The 25271-nt window shown below is 39.0% G+C and overlaps 1 protein-coding gene across 1 annotated transcript in view; it reads right to left on the bottom strand.

Annotated features, from left to right (window-relative positions):
• Positions 1–25271, bottom strand: part of NR5A2 (nuclear receptor subfamily 5 group A member 2) — a 99573-nt gene that overhangs the window by 5951 nt on the left and 68351 nt on the right. Inside the window, exon 6 of the mRNA XM_077824209.1 lies at positions 22024–22171. Within this exon, the coding sequence (XP_077680335.1) occupies positions 22024–22171 (148 nt within the window). The remainder of the gene's footprint in view (positions 1–22023; positions 22172–25271) is intronic.

The raw sequence follows: 25271 nt of genomic DNA, 5'->3' as shown, positions 1-25271 counted from the left end.
AAAATGAAAGGGAATGAGAGATTTAACTTTGAAAAATGGTTACTGTGCAGGAGCTGTGTAAATACTTTTCAAAGAATGTTAATTAATTTTTAGTACTTCATTTCACCAGCCACTCCTGTCTGTATTGCATGAACCAACTGGCCATGCACATGCACAGAACCCATAATTCCACTCCCTCCTCTCTGGACTTTGGAGTTCTCAGCTCCTACTCTAGTTCCACAAATGAGAATGCTAATGTTCTCAATATTTTAAGGTATGAGAGGAGAATTTTTCCAGAAGATGTCAAAAAGTGAAGTACTTTAGAGAAGAAAATTCTGGAATGGTTCCTTTTTTAAATGTTTACATTTTCCCCAATGTTTCCTTGCCTCTCTGCTCTTAGATTCCCAAAAATCACATTGGGCTGCAAAATTTGAAAGAGAGATTTCGACAACATTTTGTAGTAATAGGTTTTGTGCTGTATTTACAATACTTTAAAGTAACTTGCTATTCTAAAAGACCATGATCCATACTTCCGCAACAGATCTGCTCCCTATAAGTGTTCAGAATCATATCTACTTACTTTTGTGTCAAAATATTTTATAACTGCTTCATACTTCTGTTAAGTTCTGGAGATAAATATGACTAGGAGAGAGTGAGCTGGACTCTGTTCCTTCCTTCCTTTGTGCATCAGCATATTTACTAAGTTCCTATCACATCTGCTTGTGCAACCCCAGAAGACAAGGAGCTTTGTACAGATTCACCTAGGCCTAATTTGACCTCCAGAATCTTTATTACTGGTGATGATACATGAAAAGAAATGAAGCCAGCTTGACTCTCAGATCCCAGGTTGAATTTGTAGGGCTGGCAGATAAAACAAAAACCATTACTACTTTTAAACTGAGGACATTTATCATTGAAATAATTGAGACACAGTAAAAATCAAACCCCACAGCAGCATATTTACCAAGTCACTTTTCAAAGTAGAGATTAATTTAAGTCCTGCTCCAATCCCTATTGACTTCAGTGGGCCATAGATAAAATTCTTAAATGTATTATATATTAAACTCTGTTTCTCAAAGGACTCAGCTGTAGGGAAAACATATGGACAAATACAGTAGTATACTTGATGTATACAAACTGCTTGGGTGCCCTATTAAAGACCTTTGTTCTCTTCTGCCTCCTCACCACATTTGCAGCAGCTGAAGCACCCTTCAGCCTCAGCCTCCTGAGGTCACAACTGACATTTACACTTGGACTTTTTTGGCCTATCAGCTGTCAGATGCCTGAATCTCCCACTCTCTCCTCTTTCTTTCCTCTTCTCTTTTCTCCTCATGCCTTCATTTCTTCCCTCCCTTCCTTCTGTCCAATTTATTTCTTCATTATTCTTCTACCTGCCCATCCAAAGAATAAAAAAAGCAACTCTGGAACTAATAAATCATGTGCCATCCATTCCGGTGACCACATGCTTGTAATTTGCATCCTTTCCCTACATTATTTATTTTTGTCTTTTTAAACTATATACCCTTCAAAAGAGGGACTGTGTCTTTCCATATGCAAGGTTGAATAGCAACTATGATATTTTGGGGTCTATCAAAAATAAGACTCCTCATAGGTTTCTAAAGTTGAACACGCAAAATTATAGGATATTTTGGACAATTTGGGCAGAAGTGACTTGCTGAAAGTCATATAAGGAGTCTATGGCAGGGAATAGACTATATCTACACTTATGGTGGCGTGTACACTACAGGCAGTACACATGTCACTACCTGCCACAAGGAAAGAAGGCAGGCAGGGTCCATACTTGTCACTGCAGTGTGTAGCTACGTGCTACAGTGAAAGGCTCTGGCAGTGGGGGAAGGATCTGGGAGCAGGGAGGTAGTGGGGAAAGGCTCCGGCAGCAGGGAGCTGCTGCCAGAACCTTTCCTCACTGTCTTCCGGCTGCCAGAGCCTTTTACTGTGGTGGGGAAAGGGTCTGGCAGCAAGGCTCTACACTGCTAAAAATAGATGTGGGAGGCTCTACTTTGGCATGTAGAGAGCTGTGTGGACAGTGTCAGGTATGTACACTGGGGGTTCAGGCACGTGGGGCACACTACTCGTGTAAGTTGTGTCTTGCTGTCTGCACTGATATTTATAGTGCTGGCTGGGTGTGCATTGTCTGTACTCTACATGTTGCCATAAGTGTAGAACATAGATTAGAACCCATATTACTTGACTCCTAGTCAAGTCCCCTGTCCACAGTATGACTAATGGCTAGAAATATTCAGCTTACCAAATATGGCAAATACTTGTACTTCTAAGCGAGCTAAGGATTTCATTGGCCTAATAATTCTTTCTTCTCAGAGCCTCTTTGTTTCAAGAGTTGTTGACTGAACTAACCGTAGTCATAGGAACCTGATTTGTCAACATATAATGTTTACAATTTGTAGGTTATGAATATTCAAAATCAGTGTAATTTTATATGAAATTCCTGGAAATGGTGGGTGGGGCAATCTTTCAAAAGACGTGAAGCTGAGAACAAAGGTAAATAAGGTGTTATATTTAGATAATGACAAATCACAATAAAAGAGGAATGTGGAAATATACATTCCTTGGATGGGAAGGTACTGAAAGTCTGGAATAAAGAAACATGGGTTTTTAGATAGGCATTTTAGGGGGGGAAGTTGGAATATTATGTTTCCCCTTTACTAATTAAACCCTGTTTATTGGAGGAATAATGGGCAGATTAATTTCAGGTGTAGTTCCACTTTAGTCAGTGAAATTACACCAGGAATGAATATGACCAAATAGAAGTACAAATATTTTTTGAAAATATAGCCTATATAAATGTCTACTGTGGTTAAAACACAGAAGTGCAGCTGTCACTGAAACCCTCTTGAGTAGCAGGCTGTATCCTTTTATAAAGCCCATCTGTCTCTATGAAAAATGCATGATCATAAAAAGCAGTGTTCCTTAGGGAAAAACCTCTATGTGCTAATCTTGTAGACACTTTACAAAACACTTTTTTAAAACTTAAGTTTGCTTTTGATTTTCATTCTGGAACTTTTGTGTTTTTGCGAAGTTTTCTTATTCTAATAGAATAAGATATGAGGTTCAGTTTGTTCAGGTGGCAAGTCCAGACTATGAATAAGCTATGTTATAATATGAAAGAGAATTAAACAGGCAGATCCAAGTGGGGATATATTAAGCCAAATTTAAGCTCCAGTTGTTGAATTTAGCCTGTACTGGATGTCTGGTTTGCCTCGGGATAAATTCAGCTTTTCAGCTAATCGAATGAGGAAAACTGCCTCCGGTATGATAAAATTTACAAGAGAGCTCAGTCAAACAGTTCTTGTTATAAATATTAGCTTAAAGGCATTCTTCTGGTTTTTGGATCAGGACTGTATGTACATTTAATTATTACATTTAAAACTTTTATCAACTTGGCTAAAATGTTAGGTCAGCCAGTTATATTATGATGCTCTATAGGTAAGAGAAGAGCTTCATACTCCTTTTACTTTTGTATTATTCTGTGAATCTTGTTTGGCTACACAACACCATTTGGTTTCAGTGTAACCAAGTCCCAGCAAGAACAAGAATTGTAACGTCTTTTCTTTAAAATGAGAAAATATAGCTTACAGTAAAGATGTTTTAGTGATTTACTAATTTCAGAGACCCTGTACAGTGCCATGTTTTTCTGCCAACATAATAGATATGTTGGCAGAAAAATTACCTAATTTAGTAATTAAAACAAAACAAATACAGATGAAGAACATAAATATTTAGCAAAAAGGAAAGGAGGACTTGTGGCACCTTAGACATCTGATGAAGTGAGCTGTAGCTCACGAAAGCTTATGCTCAAATAAATTTGTTCGTCTCTAAGGTGCCACAAGTACTCCTTTTCTTTTTGCGAATACAGACTAACACGGCTGCTACTCTGAAATAAATATTTAGGTGTACTGTGGAATCTGGTTGATAGGTAGCTGTAAGTTTGTATAAGTTTTAAGTGCTAACCATAGCAACATGTTCTGTATGTATGGTAACACACAGCCCTCTCCTAATGGAACACAGTCATAGACCGTTTGTACTTTTTTGAAGTTTTGCACACTCTACAATGTGAGTGGAAATTCTTTTTCCATTAAGCAAATGACTTTTCTTGTTTAGTTTTTTTGTTTGTATTCACTTGAACATTTTAGCTCTTACCTTAAAGGGCTCAATCCTGCAAGAGGCTGAGCACTCTGGTCTCAACCCAGCAAAGCAGTTAAGTGTGTGCTTTACTTAATGTGTGTGCGAAGCGCTTTGCTGAATCTGGACCAGAGTGCTCAGCAGGACGGAGCCCACTGTGGCAACAAAACAGTGCAGACACACTCACTATGATCACAATTCACTTTCCTGGGCCCAATCCTACACCACTGAAATCAGTGGCACTTTTGCCATCAGTTTCAATGGGATGAGGGGTCAGGCCCTGACATTTCCATATGGCAAGATTACAAAACCAGGAGCCAAAATGAAGGAAAATAATCCAGAGTCCAACCAGCATCTTATTTCTGGGGGAAAAATATCCATTGTCAAAGTGATTTCCTAACAAGGTCATTAAAGCCAAGTTCTTATCAATAATTTTTTGACATTGTTTAAATTATTAATTCATCCAAGTGCTTGGGGAAATGTATTTTGTGTATGACGGACAGTAAATCCATAGTGTGATTTTTGTCTTCTGCACTCCAAAGCATGTGGCAGAGGGAGCAACAGGGATACTGACCAAAGGAATCTCAAAGTACATTAGCCATTGTAGCTCTTACTTTATATATATATTATATAGGTACAATGAGGTGTGTTAAGAATAGAATGACAGCCTCACTCTTTTCCATGCGTTCAGTGCTAACAGTAAGGGGTTTTGTTGTTCATAATATCTATTTTGCTATATCTGGCAAGTAGTTACCATAATGAGAATAAAGATTTGTATAATTGTTATGGTTCAGTAATGTGCTGTGCAGTATGGTATGATAACAATAGTGGTAATAAAGTTTGACTATTTTTACATAATATCAATGAAAAACTTGAGCTTTACTATTATTACATATGGGATAGTCTTTATTGGGAGCATCTGCGTTTTTCACAATGTAGACTTTACAACTACAAAGATGGTTAGAGATTGGTAATGAAATATGGGGTCTTCCCATCTAGGCGACTGGTTCAAATCCATCCAAAATTAGAGCTGATCAAAAGTCATCTGATGCCAGTTTGGTGGAACTATGTAAAATGAAGGGGTGGGAAGTGCCATTCCTCACTAGCAGATGTGGATGTCACAAAATCCACCATCAGGGCCGAGTGTGAGAATCTGTATCTGTGCAGATAATAGGTACTGCTGTTGGCATTCTTGGCAGAGAGGCCAAGGAATGAATGGGCATGGAGATTTTTCACCTTTCCCCCCTAAAAGTGGTCCCTCCAGGTCAAGGCAAGGCACTGCTGCTTCTTGTTCCATAGATAAAAAGCAGGCTTCACTTTCAGAATCCTTGACCTTTCACTACCATTAAGTGCAGTTTAACTATGTGATTTACTACTAGAATATTTCAAACCATCTTTCTTTTTACATAGCCTTGTTACTTGCCTGAAAAGTGGTAACATAATTTTTCTACCAAGACTTTTTGTCTACGCTTGGATATAGAAGTGGTTTGGATACTTAAATTACAGAGAGCGATTTCATCCTGTGGCTTCCACATGTGCAAAGGCACTTTGCAGGTACAAATGCTTGCATATGTACTTTAAAAAGGTTATATACCTGTGCACATGCAAATGTTAAAATCTGTATTAATTATTTCCCCCCATTGGGTCTTCTGTATCAGTTGCTAACTTGCATATGCAGATATTTACAATTTCATGCACACACAGGTAGTGGATGGGTAAAGACTCCACTGAAATTTTACCCCACAGTGTGATGCTTTCCATAGCACAACTTAACTGTAGATTCATGTCTGTAAATTCTATTATTTATTTGTATTCCGGTAGTGCCTGTGGGCCCCAGTGGAGATCAAGCCCTACTGTTCTAGATGCTGTGTAAATAAATAGCGAGAAGCAGTCCCCGCCCCCAAGCACTCACAGTTTCGACAAGATAGACAGGGATGGGGGGAAAAGAAGTATTATTCTCCCTATTTTACTGATGGGGAATTGAGGCATAGAGAGATGAAACTGACCTATCTAAGTCAGTGGCAGAGCCAGGACTTGAACTCAGATCCTTTGAGTCCCAGTTCAGTGTCTTAACCAAAATCCCATCCTTCCTTTCTAAATATTATTTTATTTTATGCTTGGTGGCCATTCTGTTTTGAACACATGACATTCTCATGAAGTGAGCTTTAATTCTCCGTCACCTCCTTCATTTTCCTAGTCACAAATCTATTCTGAAAGGCTTCTATAGTGTAGCAGCAGAGCACATTTTAAAAGTTTTCCCTGGTGTAAATATGAGGGCTAATTAGGGATGGGTGGGCCAGGTTAAGTAAATCCCAGATCTCAAATCAAATTTGAACCATTGCTGTGGATAAACAGCTTGATCCTGTGAGTTGCTGAATGCCCTCAAGTAAGTCAATGTGAGTAAAGGGTGCTCAAAACCCCAGAGGATCAGACCCTTAATTCTGCCTCCACTATCAAATCTCTGTAAAGACTTCTAATCCTAGTTCCATCTCCCACTACTGTTTCCTCTTCCACAGGGCTCTGGTGGGCACTAGGCTGAGCTCAGGTGCACCACTTACTAACTGTCACCTACTGCTTCCCCTTTAGGGGCCCAATCCAACTCCCACTGAAATCAATGGGAGTATTTCTATTGAATTGACTGGTATTTGGACAAGGTCCTACTTGAAACTAAGTGTCCCAATGCACCTCAGAGCATGTGAATTTTTCCAGCTGTGAGTTACAGGAGTGTTTACTTGTGGACAGGGTTACATTTCCCATTCCCATTTTATTTTCAAGAGTGGAATTTATATCTTCATTTTAATTTTTTTTTTTTTACAGATTCTCATTAATCTTTCTAAATTAACAGTAGAAGTTACACTGGCTGTAGCTACAGAAATCTTTAAAGAAGCTTGAGTTTCTTACTTTTAAATGTGAGGTCATGACCGCGAAATATTGCTTTTCCGTTAAATCACAGTACTGAAACAAGGGGGATATATGTTTTGTGGGATATAATTTAAGTAAGTATATACCCGCACCCTTGTGGTATATATTTATATAAACATGCAGACTTTCAAGTTCAAAGGTATTCAGCAGCAAACACTGGATTCTCTGGTTATACATGATCATATCCTAGAAATGCCAGAGGAACTGGTAAAATTTGCTGCAGCATTCTCCCACCCTTGCTGCAGAAAACAATACTTCACTGCTGAAGAAATCCAAGGGCCCTGATCATATCCCAGGCTATCAGCTCATAAATTTTCTTTTGTTTCTCTGCATTCTTGATTTACATTCACTAATTGGAAGTTAATGTGCTCCCAGAGGCACATAAATCATATTTAATCTAAAAATCATACGACTTTCTTCCAAGGTGTGCTTCAGAAGGCCACTGAACATGTTAAATATTCTAAATGCCATCGCTGTATCTACTATGTCTTTGGTAATATTATAGTGAACCTTTTTTAGTAGGTAGTGGTGACTGGGTGTTTAACACAGAGGTTATTGTACCGTTTGCTTTAATCAGAGGAAGTTTTCTGAATGTGGACTAGTGAACATTAAAGCAACCCTCACTATATCTGTCTGGCTGAATTTAATTAAATTATTTCAAAATAAAGCAGTGAAAGATTTCATCTTGATATTAATTTTCGTAGTTCAGCTTTTGGGGTAAACAAACAAACAGTTCCCAGTGTAGAAAAGACAAATCAGCCTTGGCACCTACCCTGCAAAAGAATTACCAGCTAGAGTAACATGACATTGGATCCAGTTGCGTCAAAAATCCCAGATGTTTGATGTTTCAAATTCAGACATCCTTCATTTAGACCGAAATAACAGACATTTATTGTGTACCTTGCAGTTGGTGACTATTTAACAGCAAGGTGCTCTCACAGTATGGTACTCTTTACTTTATGTGCACAGTAATGAAAGTTCACTATTGATTTTTCTGTAGCTGCTTGTAACTATTATAGTTGATACATCAATAGAAAAGGAAAGCACAATGTTTCACAGGAGGCAGAAAATCAGAGAATACATGATGCTGTGATAGTAAATCATGGCATAATCTCAGGAATTGATAGATGGTTACTGCTCACTTGAAACCCATGGCTTTCTCTGAAAAGACTACCCTATAATCGCCCAATATGTTCTAACAGACTGACTGCCTGTAATAGTGCTAACGGACACAACACAATGTTTCATCTTCAAAGTAATAGTTTCCACAAGCTCAGTTGTTTTGTTGTGGCAGAGTCCATTTTGCATCTTATTGCAAAGGGAGACAGAGAGAGAATATGGGTAGGACTTGAACTTTGTAAGAGATTATTTCCAGAAAAGAGCACAGAGGATTTAAGTAAGTTGTCATTAATTCTCAACTTGCAGAAGTCTGCAGGTCTCAGTAAAGGAAATGCCTAAGAATTGGTTATTGTTGGTGTCAAAATATTTGAGCTGTTTTGTCAGAAAAGACAACTGCACAGAAAATACGTTTACCACAACCACTTCCGGTTCCAGTGTTCTGAAAGGGTGCCAGAAGTCATGTGAATAATTGGTGGTGCTCTTAAGTGTGTGCTGCTGTGTCTGCAGAATGTTTTCAGGGCACAAATATGTCTGAATTGTACAGTATGCCTTGTGAGGTTTTTACCAGGAATGCGTTCAGCTGCTCCATTCCCTTTTCACCCCTGTCCCAGCTATGGTAGTTTTACTTGTGGTTTTATTAACTGTATGGTCCCATCTCACTGCTAAACTTTTAAAATGTAAAGATCTGTGGTAAAGAAATGGGATATTACTGGGGGCAAAACTCCAGATAACATAGCTGGCTGGATGAAGCTTTATGTATTATTTATGCTCTCACAGTAGCTATTTACCCATGTTCCTGCACTTGTAGAATTCCCTTCTAGTTATTTTTTTGAAGAGTTCAGGGTTTCACTTTTGGCCCTCTCAGCCCTCCAAAAAGCAGCAGATGATTCCATCTCTGCAAGCCTGGACATCTGCCAGAAAAAAATGGGTATCCACAAAGGGAACAGACATCCTCAGAAAATCACCTGCCTCCCTACCGAACTTGGACAGCAGCTGCCCTTTGAGGAAGAGTCTGTCTACAGTAATTTATTCTGTTTTGGTCCATGGGTATTTTTGGAGAGGAATCATCAGGAGGAGGACCAGAGTCCTTGCCTTCCCTGTCCCCAAGCAATCCACTCCCATGAAGGGTTCTCCTGCAGTTGGGAGAATGGAGAGGGTGCTGTTGAGGTGCCACTCCCCATTTTGGCATCCTACCCCTTCTGTAGCTCAACAGCAGCAAGTGGAGGGGTATACTGGGACCCACATTTCCAAAGGGCACTGAAAGTCACTGTCTGGTGATGATGGTTAAAGTATATTTTCCGCATAAACTCTTGAGTATAGTTTATAAAAGCAAGTTAAGAATATCCTTAATAATTAAGGACAGTGAGTGAATCTTGTGCAGGCTGAGGTTTTGGAAACTGCATTGAGTATTTTGAGGGCTTCTAAAGCTAGTTCACCCTGCTCACTTTCTGCTGCATGCTCCACCATTGTGGTAGGCATTGTACAAACAGATACAGACATAGGGCCTCTTCCCTTAAGAGCTCATGTACATAATTATGTATCTGTATTGTTGTAGTGTCTAGGAGTCCCAGACATGAACCAGGACCCATGGGTGAGGTGCTGTAAACACAATACAAAAAGACAGTGCCTGCACCAAAGAAATTGCATCTAACTACCGAAGCCTCTTTCTGCACTTTCTTCCATTGCTCTTTTCCTGTTAATTTATTTATTTCATTCTCCCTCCATCTCTCACTTTTACTCTTAGTTCTATTACATTTTTCTTTCCTTTCTGCCAATTTTCTCCTCCCCACCTTTTAATATTTTTTACTTCTTTCTCATGACCCTCCATTCTCTTGCCATCTTTTCCTCTGACCCCCATACCATACTATTCTTACCCTTCATCTTTTACACTTTCACCACTTCCTCTTTTGTCCTGACATGCTCTTTTTCCTCCCATCTGTTTTCCTTCCTGAACTTCCTTCTCTCTTGTTGACCTGCTCTTGCCTCCATTTTCCTTTCTCTCCTGCAGATCCACCCATTATTTTTTCTTCCTCCTTTGCTAGGAAGCCACTCAAACTGCCCCAGTTGTTCCTTCTACTCCACCCAGCGTCCATATTCCTTCCTTTTCTCCACTTTCAGGTCTCTCCCCCTTCTCTCTCTCTTTCCAAGTTGTCCCCCCTTCGCTCTCTCCCAGGTCCTCTATTACATGTCTTCATTAACCACCTCAGTCCCCACAGTTACAAGAGTGCTCTCTAAACGAGATGTCTGTATATATATAGCTAGTTAAATAATGTACTAGAAGATGGTGCTTAAGAATATGCAGCATTGCACACAGGTTTTCTAGGAGCAGTAAAAGTTGTTGTTGTGCCTTGCAAATGGATTCCTTTGTGCAGCTCTTTACTTCAGTTCTTAACGGCTTTCCTGTCTCCACCATGGCTAATTCCAGCTGTGTGTTTTTGGCTGTAAGTAGGATAGGCCCAAGAATCTCTTCAGCCTGGCTGCAAAGATTCTTTTGATGCAGAGCCAGGATGAAGCAGGAGATACTGCTACTATGTATTTGCATAGCCCTCCACATCAGACCTCTCAGCAGTAGGAAGCAGAGGTCATGTCCACTCTTGCTGCACAGCAAAGAGGCAGGCAAGTGTACATTTGGTTGGCCAGCAGGTGACAGGAATAAAAGCTCCCATTTGGCACTGGAGAAGGCACTGCTGTGCTCGCAACCTGGCAGGGCTGCTACAGCCATAGTTGGGCATCAATGGGATGAGAGAAGTATGATGGGGATTTTTGGCACACACTGCAGCGTGTGTTGCCTTAGAGGCTGACTATCAAGTTTATGTTGGCTTTCAGGTGATCATCTATGTTCATGCTGTGTTTAAACATGTTTGTAGCCAACAGCTCTGATCCCAGTGTGGAATGGGCCTCTGTTGGGGTAGATTGTTCCATATTTCAGATTTAGCTCATAGTTATTTACAGCACTTCATTGTTCCCTTCTACACCTCATCATAAATTAATGTTTGTAAACAAACTCTCGAGATGTTAGAAATTGGCTGGGAAAATCACTGTTAAGATTTTTAAAGGTTCCATATATTTAGTACTGCAAACTCCTACAAGTTAGATATTATGGCCAGATCCTGCCAATCCTTACTTATGTAACTAGACACATTGCTTACTTACAGCAGTAAGGATTTGCAAGAACCTCTTAGTTTTACTCTGGTGGGAGGGAGTGATGGGGGAATTATCAGTTCTATAATGATCACTTCTACATAAAAATATTTAACTCTCAGCCTGCTACAATTACTTTCAGAATCTATCCATACATTCAGAATATTACCATATGTCTCAATTCAACAAAGCACTTAAGATCATGCTTACCTTTAAAAATGTGGGGTGGGCCTATTGAATTCAAAATTAATCAAATGGATAAGTTTTGCTGGATAGGGGGCCTGGGACACCAAAACTGAGGAACTGGTCTAAGGAGTTTACTGCTTCTGCTTACAGTACTTGAAAATTGTGTATGTATGCTCATTCGCTCCCTCCCCCCAAACACATGCAATCCAGTGCCATACAAACATTGAACATATGTAATCTACATTGAAGACATATATGGTGCACAAATTCCAAAGTGACCTATCAGACCCAACTGTGGATATGTGCTGTTTTCAGTATAGATGTTAGCAATGGGGGAAGCATCTAATACTACAGTGACTGACATTCTATAAATTCATTAGATAGATAAAGTCCCTTGGTGTTATGATTGCAGAAGATACTGGTAGGCTTATTCTGAAATCCCCACTGAATGCATATAAAGGCAGTATAGAATATAAACATCACTTGGATACCCATGTTTCTAATTACTGACAAAATTGTGTCTAACAAATATGTGACCTAATTTTCTCTTCAGCATCTGATCCTTTTGTTGTTTAAAAAATTGCATTTTTAAAAACCCAGTGAAAGAAACTGCCGGCTTTTTTTGGTCTGTAACATTCCCCTTTCCCCAAAGGTATAGTGACCATATCGAAAGTAGTTCATGCCTGGTGTAACTCCATTAAACTCAGTGGAGTTACACCGAGGTGAATCTGCACCATTCATTGTGTTTTATCAAATAAAATCAATGCAAATGAATGATGATTATTTAATTTCTATATAATTTTGGCTTAGTGCAGTTGTTAAAACACAATCCATGTAACCATAAAACAGAAGGGTAACTCTGCTTCCTTTTGAGGAGTTTATTAACCATGACTCTAACATCCAGAGCTGAGGTGAATTATAAAGGATTAAAAACCAAAATGGCTGGTTTAATTCCTCCTCATAATTTATTAATCCCCCACTTCTGTTCATTTTACTCCTTTAAAATAATTTACTTTTTTCATAGACACTGAACAGATATAGATTGAGAAACTCTTTGAAGAAGAAAAGGAGAACTTGTGTCACCTTAGAGACTAACCAATTTATTTGAGCATGAGCTTTTGTGAGCTACAGCTCACTTCATCGGAGGCATCCAATGAAGTGAGCTGTAGCTCATGAAAGCTCATGCTCAAATAAATTGGTTAGTCTCTAAGGTGCCACAAGTACTCCTTTTCTTTTTGTGAATACAGACTAACACGGCTGTTACTCTGAAACCTGTCTTTGAAGAAAGGAAAGTAGAAAACAAATGTTAGCTGTCTGTTTTTCTTCTGAGCTGATTGTACAGTGTTTGGAAACCAGCATGGAAGGCTGGACTAAAAAATTGTCAGCTTGCCGAATAAGTGTTGTCCAAGAAGCAAAGAGTAGTCTTGCATGGTCAACTCAGTTTATCAAAAGCGGCAAAGAGTCCTGTGGCACCTTATAGACTAACAGACATATTGGAGCATAAGCTTTTGTGGGTGAATACCAGTTTATCAAAATCCTCACTCCACACATCATCATTTAGCATCTGTAACAACTTCAGGAATCAGGACTCATTTTCCATTATTTGGCTTTTTGTTGCTGGTTATCATGGATGAAGTGAAAGGAAGACAGCTTGATTTCTTTCCCTATATTGAATTTAGAAGGGCCAGAGTAGCAAAGGAATATGGTTTTGATATAAGGTTGCAAAGGAAAGTCAAGTACGTGTCATTTTGTGCCATACAATATATGGAATGTAAGTGTTTGGGTGTGAAAATTGACCTTTGAAAGGATTCATTTCAAAGGGTTCCACACAGTTTTAGCCCCTTAATTCCCACCAACATGAAAATGTAGAAGGTAACTCCTTCAGGACAATATGTTACACAATTTATAAAGAAAAAAGACTTCCCCCAACATCCATAAAGGTTCTTTAATCAGGGGCCTTTAGCTGTGACTTTTATGGAGTCTGTCATAAGGCAGCCCTGCCTAGAGTGCCCGCCTGTGACAGACTGCAGTATAACAGTCATGCTTGCCTCAGTTTCCCCTTTCAGAGGCCCCAGTAACTCTATGCAAGCTGTCTAGACCTACTTCACTCACAGGGTCCAGTCACCCTGTCTCAGTGCCAGATGATATTTTGGTTACGATACTTTCAATTATATAGCATCTTTCATTCAAGCATCTCATTATAACTTACAAAGGTGGATAGATACTATTACCATTTTACAGATAAGGAGATTTAGGCATCATTTGAATAATCCAAAGCCACATTGTGAATTTGTGACAGTCAATAATAGAAAACAATTCTCCTGACACCCATCCCCTTCGGAAAATCCTTCATAACATGAGTTAATCCTAAATGTGTTCAAATCTAAAGCAATTAGGATCAAAGACATAGAAAATAAACAAAAGCAATATGTGAAATATCTTTATTGGGCCAACCCAGTTCAACCGAAGTCTACTTTAATAGATTTTAAGGCCAGAAAGGACCATTATGATCATCTAGTCACAGGTCAAAGAACCCCACTCCCCCAGTAATTCTTCCATCAAGCCCATAACTTCTATTTAAGCTATAGCATATATTTTAGAAACCCATCCAGGCATGATTTAAAATCTTCAGGTGACACAGAATCCACCATGTTCCTAGGTGGTGGTTCAATAATTAATTATCCTCACTGTTAAAACTACACCTACTTACTATGACCTGCCTAAAAAATATTTATTAGCTATCTCACCAGTTCCATTAGGGCACACTTAGGGCTTGATCCTAGAAATGTGAATAATCCCATTGACTGCAGTGGGATTACTCACACTAGTAAATATTTGCAGGACTAAACTTTTATCTGATAACCAGGGCAACTCTACACTAATAAGCAACCAACTCAATGAATTTAAAGGTGTCTCCTTGCTTGTGCAAGTCATTCTTAGGCTGGGAGTAAAGAACAGGGAATGTAAATGATCTTGTTCATTTCCAAAAGTAATCTACGCTAAATACCATCAGTTAAGTAAACAACACTATTAATGTAACAAGCATCACATGGGATAAATATATTGTCAAACTGCTGTTTGAAAAAATATACTTAAATTCATGGCGTTTTTAGCTACTGCAGCCAGCTGCCATCTCATAATAAATGAAATTCACTCCTTCCCTTGATATAAATACATATTGATTAGGTTTAAACTCTGAACTTCAAAATGAGTTATATCTGCCCATGGCTCAACTGCTTTGTTCACTAGACAGAGAAAAAAACCCCAACAACTCCAACACCTATTATACTGCGTTTAATTAAGACAAGCATCAGCTTTATGTACAATTATTTGCTTCTGCCAAGTCTCTATGGTGCAAATATTGAACGGTCACATCTCCTGAATGCTAATCAATCCTTTCTGAATTCCAAATGATTACATAAATTTAAGGAAATGTTTATTTGCCAGTATTATCCTCCGATGCATACATTAGTTAGACATTAGGATCAAGATATGTGCATCTATTTGACAAGTGTACAGTAAGTATTTTTTCAAAATTAGGCTATCATATGGGGAAAGTTAAAACTACGGCTGCATGCTAATAAAGCTGAGAACCCCAGGATATTTCTCTTGCTTATCTGAGTTCACTAGATACAATTTTTCTAATGCACTCGGGTAACAGTATGTGATGAATACATTACAAAGACCTCCAATGGTTATCACTTAAAACCATCATAATATTAGACCAGTTATAAAGAGGCATATTTTATAAGCTGTCAAAGGTAAAACAATAAATCTGGCGTGACCACGATGCTCATTCTGAATAAGATTAAATTAAACCATAAGTACTGTCTGATACTTTCAATAAGAATCAAGCATATTTAAGGCAACAATTCTATCTTTGCATGCATGTGTGCAGTCAGCTTTTACAGAACTCAACTAGAGATCTGCATTAGCTACTGGGGGCAGAATTTGTCCCACATAATACTTCACTTCCACCTTGTAAAATCTGTTTTGAGATCTTTGAATGAAACATGCTATATAAATGCAAAGTATTAGGAATATTATCTATGAGCCTCACAACAGCCTTTAAGATAAAGAACTATTATTGTTCCAATTTTACAGACTGTGAAATAGAGACACAGAAAGTCTTAAGTAACTTGCACATGTGAACTGGAAATAGAACTTCTGGGAATAACTTTGTCTGACCTAATCCTTCCTCTTGTTATTTTATGTTCCCAAATTTAAAGCACCTTTAGTGAACTGTGCCTTTAACAAACCCAATAGCAGCCCAAACCAGAAAATCCAAGTGGCTGGGTTCAGGTGTGGTAGATGCAGAATGATCTCTGAGGAAGCTGCATTAAAGGTCTGTTTGTTGGGTTGTGTCTCTGTGTGTGATGATAAATTGAGGGTCATATACCCCTGCACTGATTAGTTTCTGTCTAGCTCTCTGATATTGTCCTCTGTTCACTCCTCAGACCCCTTTGGCCTGCTCAAGCCACATGACTCACTTTGTTCCATCTCACACTCACCAGATCTGTGCATCCCTAAGCCTTGAAACTCCACCACAAACCAGTCCCCATGCCCCCTTCACATCCCGCTTTAAAACATACTGCTTCCAAATGATATCCTAGTGTTCCTCACCTAAGAAGGGCTAACTAACCATGTGATAAAAAATAAACCCTCAGCAAAAACTGTGGAAGTGACAAGTTACATGTGAACCACAAAGCTTTAGTAGTATTTGTTGCTAGCTTTTGTCTGTTTAGATAGTAAGTTCTTTGGAGCAAGGGACCATTCCTTGTCTGTAAATCACCCAGCACACTGTGGATGCTATATAAGTAAATAATAGTAATAATTAATAACAAAATGCTTTTCCAGCTTCAGGCTGCTGCTGAGCTCTTGGAACCAACTGAAAAGTGTTGCGGCACAGATTTCTCTGTGTGCTTTCCAAGAAGCAAATGATGGAGCACAATAATGAGAGCTGTCCTCTCCCATCTGTGCTTGAGTACTATAGAGAATACACAGACATAAGTACAGGTTTCTTTGCTAATATTGCTCCTATCTGGCAGAAAAGGGGCACATCCATAATGGACAATATAACATCCAGGGAGAGTGAATCACAATTGTCACCCCATGTGACATGGTGGCCTGCTTGAAAACTAAGGCTTTCTTTGCTTTGTTTAATAGCCCATTGTTTGCCATACATAATGATTAAACGTTTATTGTTTGTACAAGTCCCTGTTGCCTCATGTTAAGTGAGATGCAAGATCAATAGTTGCTCTGCAATTATTTGCCCATTGATAAAGCCTTCATTTCTTAAATGAAGTACATTTATCTCTGTTCTGACAGAGATGAGAGAAGTACCAGTCAGTTGCTGCCTATTCTAGCAGTAAGCTCTGCAGGCAGACAAGTGGCTGGACATGGGTCAAATGATGTCTAACTTTCTTCCTATTGGCATTTCACTTTACAAACTGTTCTGATGGAAGCGTTGACAAATCCTTGCTGAGTTCTAATGATGAAAGCTAGCAGGACAAATAGGAAGTTTTGGTAAAGGGAAAACAGTGGCTGGATTTCAGTTTAAATGACTTGACTGTAAAAATACTGGACAGCAATAAAGAAAAGATCTGTTGCACTGAAAACTCAAGATGATAGAAAATATCCCAATGAGAAACCTGCTTGGTTGTTAAAATGTCCATCTTAAATTAGTCATTTAGGTAATGAAAAATTAATCTGAACTCTTTTTCTTTTGTAGAAAGGGGACCTAATTTAGAGCTAAAGTGTGAAATCCTGGCCTCGCTGAAGTCAGTGGCAAAATTCCTATTTGCTTCAAGGGAGCGAGGATTTCACCCAAGTTATGCTGTGTATCTGTTTCTGCTTTAGGGTTGCAGAATGTTAGTGCTAATCAGTGAAGCAGGAAGGTGACGATGCTGTTCTGCTGCTAGAATACATGCACTTTTCTGTTTGTGTGTGTATGTGAAGAGGAATATTTTTGACATTGTTGGATCTGTAAATAATTCGTACGTTTGTAGCTTTGTTTATATTAGCTGTTATTATCAAGCAGTCTGCAACTAGTATTTTAATGGTTAGATGTTTAATTTTGTTGGGGGAATTGATAGCTGTTTCTGTGTGCGCTGATTATTGTATTTAGATATTAATTTTCAAGGTTTGGGTGGTAGTATAGTAAGCAGTTAGTACCTGTGGCTACTTTGCTTTCTAGGTCCAGCGTTTGGAGATGGAAAATCTGTGCATGGAATGTTAATACACTGGGGACTTGATCCTGTGAGATGCTGAACTACATGTAAGACATGCTGAGCACTCCCAAGTTCCACTGATTCCAAGGGGGAATTGAAAGCTCTGAACCCACTGATGAAGCAGGACCTGTAGGTAGAACTATTCTGAGGAATTATGTATTAGGATATTAAAGCCTGTATTTTCTACTGTTTTGACCCGTCTTGGTCTTCAGTTCCCTGTAAAATGAGATCAAGTGGTATCTGGCTATTTTTGAATATAGGGGTATAGAATTCCAGACCGTAGTTTGCTGCTCTCTTTGGAAATGCCCCATAAAGTTTAATAGAAAAATAATTTTTCTGTAGGTTTTGGACCATCTTAAAGAAAATTATACTCCTGCTGAAGAATTCTATTGGATGTTTCTAAAATCCCACTGGAAGGATCCCATTCCTTGTTAACTTCTATAAATGTTGAAGGTAATTTCCACAGAACTCTCTCTGTTTAATCCCCATAAAATTCCATGGGATTTTCCACAAAAGGCTCGCTGAGAGTGATCCTGCTCCCATTGAAGACAAATACAAAACTCCCATTGACTTCAATGGGAGTAGGATCAATCCCATGAAGAGCTCAGGCTTCAGTGGACTGTTACATTTTGTCAATGTCTGGAATAATTTCTCGGAGGTGGGGTGGGAGGGGAATTAAATAGGTAACAATTTAGTTATATTTTGGTGAGACTTGATTTAATTGTGGCAGAGAAGGGGTGTTTATTGATTTCGGTCTAATATATTTTGGTCTTATGATCTCTGTGGGTCCCATCCTGCTTCCTTAAAGGGGATGCTGTTTCCAGATACCTGGGCTTGCTGACTCTCTCCTGATATGCTCTGCTCCAGCTCCTCTGCTCTCCATTCCTTGTGAGTTAGGCTATGGACTTAGATCAAAGCTCTGATTTGTAATTGGCATAGGCATATTTTTGCTAGCTTTAATGTAATTAGCATAGTTAAAAATAGCAGTGAAGACAAGGTGGAATGGACCACAGAGTGGGCTAGCAACGTGAATACCTACCCAGGGGGACTGGGCTTGGAGAGGGGTCTTCAGTGAGAAGAGAAGAAACAATGGGATAGGAGTGGGAGGCACCAGAAAACAGATGCCAAAAGGGGCAAGGGAAAAAATGGAACAAGGAAAATCTGTAAAACTCTCTCTCTTTTCTAGTTCCTAGCTAATTTTGGGATTGGCTGGACTTTGGGACTACAATATGAATCTTCTCATTTAAGCTTCAACATCCTTTTATTATCTCTGGAATCAATCAAAAGCATTTTTCTGCACAAGCCCTTTGGACTGCTTTACTAGCAGATACTAACAGTCTACGTCTCGAATTTTATATCTAGACCAGCAGTTCTCAAACTATGGGGCGGGCCTCCCAAGGGAGGCGTGGGAATGTGCCAAGGGAGGTGCTGTGTGCTTGTGCTTTTTTTGTGTGTGCGTGAAGAGCTCTGGCTGTCAGCCCTGGGTGGCTGGGCTGGGGCTTGTGCAGAAGGGCTATGGACACCTGGGAGGTGGGGATATGGGGACAACCGGAGCCCCACCACCCAGGATTGGACTCTCCTTCCCTCTCCACCCCCCCTACTCAATCCTTCATTGGGAGGCAGCCTGAGCTCAGACTCTCCTTCTCCCCCACCCCCAATCCCTCACCTGGAGGCGACGGGGCTCTAGCGGTCAGCCTTGGGGTGGCAGTGGCAGGGCAGAAGTAAGGATGGCAATGGCATGCTAAGTCTGTGGTGAAAAGTGATATTGACAATATCACTAGGCAACTATCTGCATCTTTATGTGCCTAAATAGGTTCAAAAACCTGGCCCTTAAACACATACTTGGCTTTAAGCCTGTGAGCAACATCATTAACTTCAGGGGGATTATTCATCTGCTTAAAGTTAAATATGTGCTTAAGTGCTTTGCTGGAAAGGACATCTGTGTTTACTATATTAATTGTCTCATAATTCTACTTAAAATTTCTGCCTTAGTTCCAGTGAAAACTTCAGATGAGGATGATGATGATTAATATATTTACATTTTACTCTTAGTAGGATAACATGTAGCTTTAAATATTGGGCCAAATTCAAGCATGCAGTAAGTAGGAGACATTCTATTGAAGTCAATTATGTTGTACTTGGATGTGCTAGGCCTGCATTTGGCCCTGTGAGTTAATCTGTTTTCAGATGCACTGGTCCTCTCTCAGGTACACTGCTTTAAACATGCTGATACATAACTCCTTTGATTTCAGCAGAGTTGGCCCTAATTTACACTAGTGTAAGTGAGAGGAGAATCAGACCCTCTGTCTCTGCAAAGGGATGGGCACCATTGCAAGATGCTGTATACCCTCAACTCCTTTGAAGCCAAGCTCATCACCTTGCAGAATCAGGCCAAGAGCCAAAAATATAAAGGCAGGGAGCAGAATACTTCCTAACTGAATGGCAAGTATTTGAGGAGCTGATGATAATGATCAGACATAAAGACCGCTTAAAGTAAACTTGAGTGTTTTCCAAATGTAATTCATTTTTTCAGCTAATTTGAAATACCACTGAAGTGAGATGAATTTCTCAAAATATTTTATCAGGGAAAAGCTGTAAGTCTCCTCAGACCTTTCTATAACATTGTCTAATGACTACAAAAATATACTGTACTAGAACTAAAGAAGCAGATGCCTTGCTTTACACCACGTTAATTCATAAGACAATACAACTCCTGCCAAGAAAGGTCTGCTTTTCCTTCTCTGAACTTAACATATGGGAAGAGACAGATCTCCAAATATAGAATGTTAGTATGTTGCGGACAGTAGATAAATTACACCTCATTTGTTTTTGGGATTGAGCATGCACAAGCCTTGCAATCACCCAGAAGGCCTGCCAATGCTGACATCTTCAGGTTTTTTCCAATAACATTTCTGGTTATGTTATTTCACTACACGTTCTATGTCAGAAATTATTTTTTCTTCTTTAAGATGCCTATATTTAAAATGAGTTTCCTTCACAAACACTCTAGTTTTCAACAAATGCTGGGTGGCAAGTCCAAGAAGAGTGCAAGGCACTAGGGGACAACTTTGAACATTAGGAGGTAGCTCTCGGATTTATGCTGCTGCCCAGTCATTTCACTCCTGCAGTTTATTTAAGGATGTGTTGCAATGATTCTTTATTTTTAAAGTTTTATTCCTTTGCACAAGAGCTTGTAACTTGAAATTAAAGAAAAAATATCAGTATATTTCAGCACTACTGGTATTTATTTTTTTTTATTACATTTGGCTCAGTCCCGCACCTTCTATTTGGACAAAATGCCCTTTGATATAAATGGGACTTTTGTCTATGGAGGGATGGCTGGATCTGGCCCTATTTATGTTTTTCAAGTCTCCTCCTTCAGCTGTCTACCAGCATATAATAAATTCACCTGGCAAAGCTGTATTTGCTTGCTTTATTAAGTCAACAAAATGCAAACCTAAAACAGACGACAGGCAGAAAAATCTGGTCTCCGGAAATCAATAAGAATCCATCTCCCTAATCCCTTTTTTATTCCTGGCAATAGTGATTTTTCTTGACTGATTCATTGGGAGCACTGATTTAACTAATTTGTCTTGCATAGGTATCTTTTCCATTCTAAGGCCTTTCCACTAGTACAAAATAATCTCCCCTTTAAAGTCTATTTCCTGGATAGATCTTTCATAAAATGACGACCATTTATTTACACTTTACTAGTGCCTTTCATTGTACTTTTAAAAACTATTAGTTACGTTGTTGGTTTATGTGTTGCAATACTGACACCAAAATGCTAACAAGACTGTGTGTACTTACCATGCACGCTCTTCCAAAATACATGTATATTTCAACCTTACTACTTCTCTATCTCTTACAGAATTGCTTTATAGAATTCAACACAAAATTATGCCTTTCTATAGTTTTTCTGCACCCTCCTTTAGAATTTAGTAAAGAACTATATACCTGGTTTAAAATTTTATAGCATGTTAAAGTAAACGTTGAAAGCATATCATACCCTTTTAAATCCCATAGAATCATTTCCACAGAACCTTATTTTGTAAATCCCTCCTACATTGTATAGCATTTCTCCAAATGTGATAATTCAAAAATAATTTCCAGGTTACTGTGAACATCATAAAATATGTTTCAAAGTCTTACTTCATTTTTTAAGAAAAAAATAAAAAACATTTTATAAAGCCAAAGATTTTCAATTAAAAGATATCAATATTAAAATAATTTCAATTAAAAGATATCAATATTAAATAATGCACAAATAACAGGATTTACCTACCTAAACTAAAGAGCACCAAGAATTTGAGACACACAAACTCCCGTAGATCAAACTGCAGGGAACGAAGCTTTGCTACTAGCTCCTGTGCGTGGCTCATAAGGTTGTTGAGGGTGGCTCCCGCTTGAGATGCTATTACTGAATAATCCATCTGTAAAAGAAGGTCACATTTTTGTCTGATTATCATTGCCAGATATTGTGTCCAGTTGGAGAGTCTCAAGAAATCTTATGCATGTGAGAGACCCCAGGAAGTAAAACATTTTACTTTAATCTCAAAATAATTATGGAATCAAATCAAGAAGATTTTGTTTAGAAACCTATTCTTGCACGGCATTGTACTTTTCAAATGTTATTGGTGTAAAGCATTATGGTATGTAACAACATTTTTGAGTACTGGTTTGTACTAAATTAAAGGATAAAATATTTTTGATATGACACTATGCATTACCAAAACTGTCTCCTCTATCTGTTAGTTGTATCCAACTGTTGTGTCTCATCCTATACCTAGATTGTAATTGTAAGATCCTTCAGGCAGGGACCATCTTTTCACTGTGTGTGTGTACAGTGCATATCTGACCCTTGATTGGGAACATTTGGTGCCATTACAAACTGGAGCATGAAAATAGTTTGATTCAAGAGGCTGAAATCCTGCCCCTACTAAAGTCAATGGGAATTTTGCTATTGACTTTAATGGGGGCCAGGCTTTCACCATAGGACTTTATTTTATACATCTGATGAAGTGAGCTGTAGCTCACGAAAGCTCATGCTCAAATAAATTGGTTAGTCTCTAAGGTGCCACAAGTACTCCTTTTCTTTTTGCGAAAAAGGTTACTGTATTTAAAATATAAAGAGCCATATCTGGGCCTCATTTACACACCCCTGATTTCAGTTGGGTTGCTCAGGTTTAAATGAAGGCAGAATCTAGCCTGACTTGTCTGCTCTGCAGTTGAATCCTGTACTTTAAAAAAGGAATTTACAATGGAAAGCATTTTTAAATTTGTTTGAGAAGGGCTATATAGGAGCTAATTATTATTATTATTTATAATAAGATGAAATCCACCCTCAACTTTAGATAACACTTCACTGTAACCGAGCTGACTGAGTGAAATTTACCCATTGGAAGAGGTCTTGTACAAGGCCCTCTGTACTAAGGAAACACTGTGGTACCCTTGCTTGGAGGGCACTGGTTGAGGAGCCTCAGAGGCTGGTCTTTGCTCCTGTTGTGTACCAAGGAAGTGGGCTCCGTGCCTGCTGTGAGTACACTGATCCAGAGGAGACTGGTGCCAGGTGTTTGAGAGGAGTGATGCAGCCTCCATAAATGAGACAGTTGGGGCAGTGTCCTCTCTTCCAGCCCATAAACTGGAGTCCCATAGAAATTCCTAGGGCTGTGGGAGTGGTTTCTCTCTCTCTCAACCCCTGTCAATTCAACAAAGTCCCATTTGCTTTAGTGAATTCCAGTGGACTTTAATTCCTCTTAGAGGAGTGAAGCAGGAGTGCTATAGACAGCAGCCTCATCCACAACACACCATTCCACTGCTGCAACGAATGTAGCAGATTTCTTTATATAGGGAAGAAAGCAGGACTGCTTTTAGGGTTTGCCTTCATTGGTATGTACCCCATTTACTCTGTAGAGGAGCTAGGACTGCCTATGAACTTTCCTACACTATCCTCACATGCAGAAAGAATTGAATGTTGGAATTCATACCCTGAATTACAAAACTTGGTGTGCATGCACAACGAACATTTTTTTAAAAAAGTAGCTTTGATAAATAAAAGCCAATTTTCACCTACCCACTTATTTGCAAGAGGGAGACATTCTGTCTGCTAAATTTCAAGTTTCAACATCATGCACTAGAACTGTTTAAAAAAAATCAGTGACAAAGCCAGGATTTAGAACCCAGGAGTCTGACTTGCAACCCTGTGTTCTTGTCTCTGGCCCAAGCTGCATCCCACAAACCACCTTAATCACCAAAATAAGTTAATTGTTTCAGTAAATAATTTTTTTCAATGTTAACGTATCTGTCAGAACAGCAATTTTCTAGTAGTGACATGATGCTACGTACTGCTGTGAAACTATTCACAGCAAAATCATCTCATTCACAACTTAATTTCCCTTTTTGTAATTGTACTGCTTTGTTAGGGGAAAAACATCTCTCAATGCTGTACCAATTTCAGAATCTTCATGGGTGAAAATATGATCTTCACTTCCTAATAATAAGTTAAGATGTTTGGATGGATTTCAGGAATATTACTGGCCTCCTGCCGTGATTATACTATAATGGAAAAACCTAATAGTTGTCTGAATGTCCCACCTTCCCTCTACTGGAAAGCTCTCGGGCAACCAGCTACTCTTTCAGGTGCATTTAATATTTGCAGCACCAACAAATTTGTCTGGGAGGCAAGTCCTCATCTGCCACTCACCAAGAGCAGACTGTATTAAATTTTTATATTTATTGACATTTCATTACCATAATTGACTGCACTTGGTTCTCTAGTAGAAGGCACAGGGCTGCCTCCTAAGCAGGAGAATTGGTCCCTTGAGGAGGATTTGCAATTAAAAACAAGACAGAATGGATTTTTTTATTGTGTAAATATGATGAGTTGAATTTTCAGCTTTAACTAGAGAATACTGGGTGTACAGAAGCCTTTTTCAAGAGTGAGAAAAATTATGAGTCAGTGGAAAGACGACCCCCAAAGGTGTCAATCAGTTTATATAAAGTCAACTGTGCATGAAAAAGCCTCAGTTAATGTCTATTCTGAAAAAAAGTGTTCATGTTAAACAGCATGGTGTCCTATTTGCTGTGTCTGTGTGCACTGTACACAACTAGAGGTGTATAGTCAGAGTGGGTTTTATTTCTGTATCAAAGCAACTAAATGCTAGACACTCACAGATAACCACAATTACTTTCACAGATCCAGTAACTATCCAAAATGCACCAAGCAATCTGTTATCTACAGCCAGGCACTCAGAGACCACAGAATATGCTCTGAGGAGAAAGACTAGGACACACATCTTAAAACAACAACCACCTTCACCAAACAAGGACACTCCACCAAAAAAGTAGACTCCATCATGGAATGGGCTACTCAGAGTCCCAAGAGAACCTGCTTCAGTACAGAAATACCTCCCCTCAACCGTACACATCTAGTTGTCACCTACCCCCACACATTGGAGCCCATCAAACAATTACAACCCATACTTGATGGGGATCATCCTGAAAGAAATCTTTCCTGAACCCTCTCTTCCGGTC

Source organism: Eretmochelys imbricata, chromosome 8, assembly GCF_965152235.1.
Source record: "Eretmochelys imbricata isolate rEreImb1 chromosome 8, rEreImb1.hap1, whole genome shotgun sequence".
Taxonomy (NCBI): Eukaryota; Metazoa; Chordata; order Testudines; family Cheloniidae; genus Eretmochelys; species Eretmochelys imbricata.
This window is presented reverse-complemented; position numbering and strand designations above follow the sequence as displayed.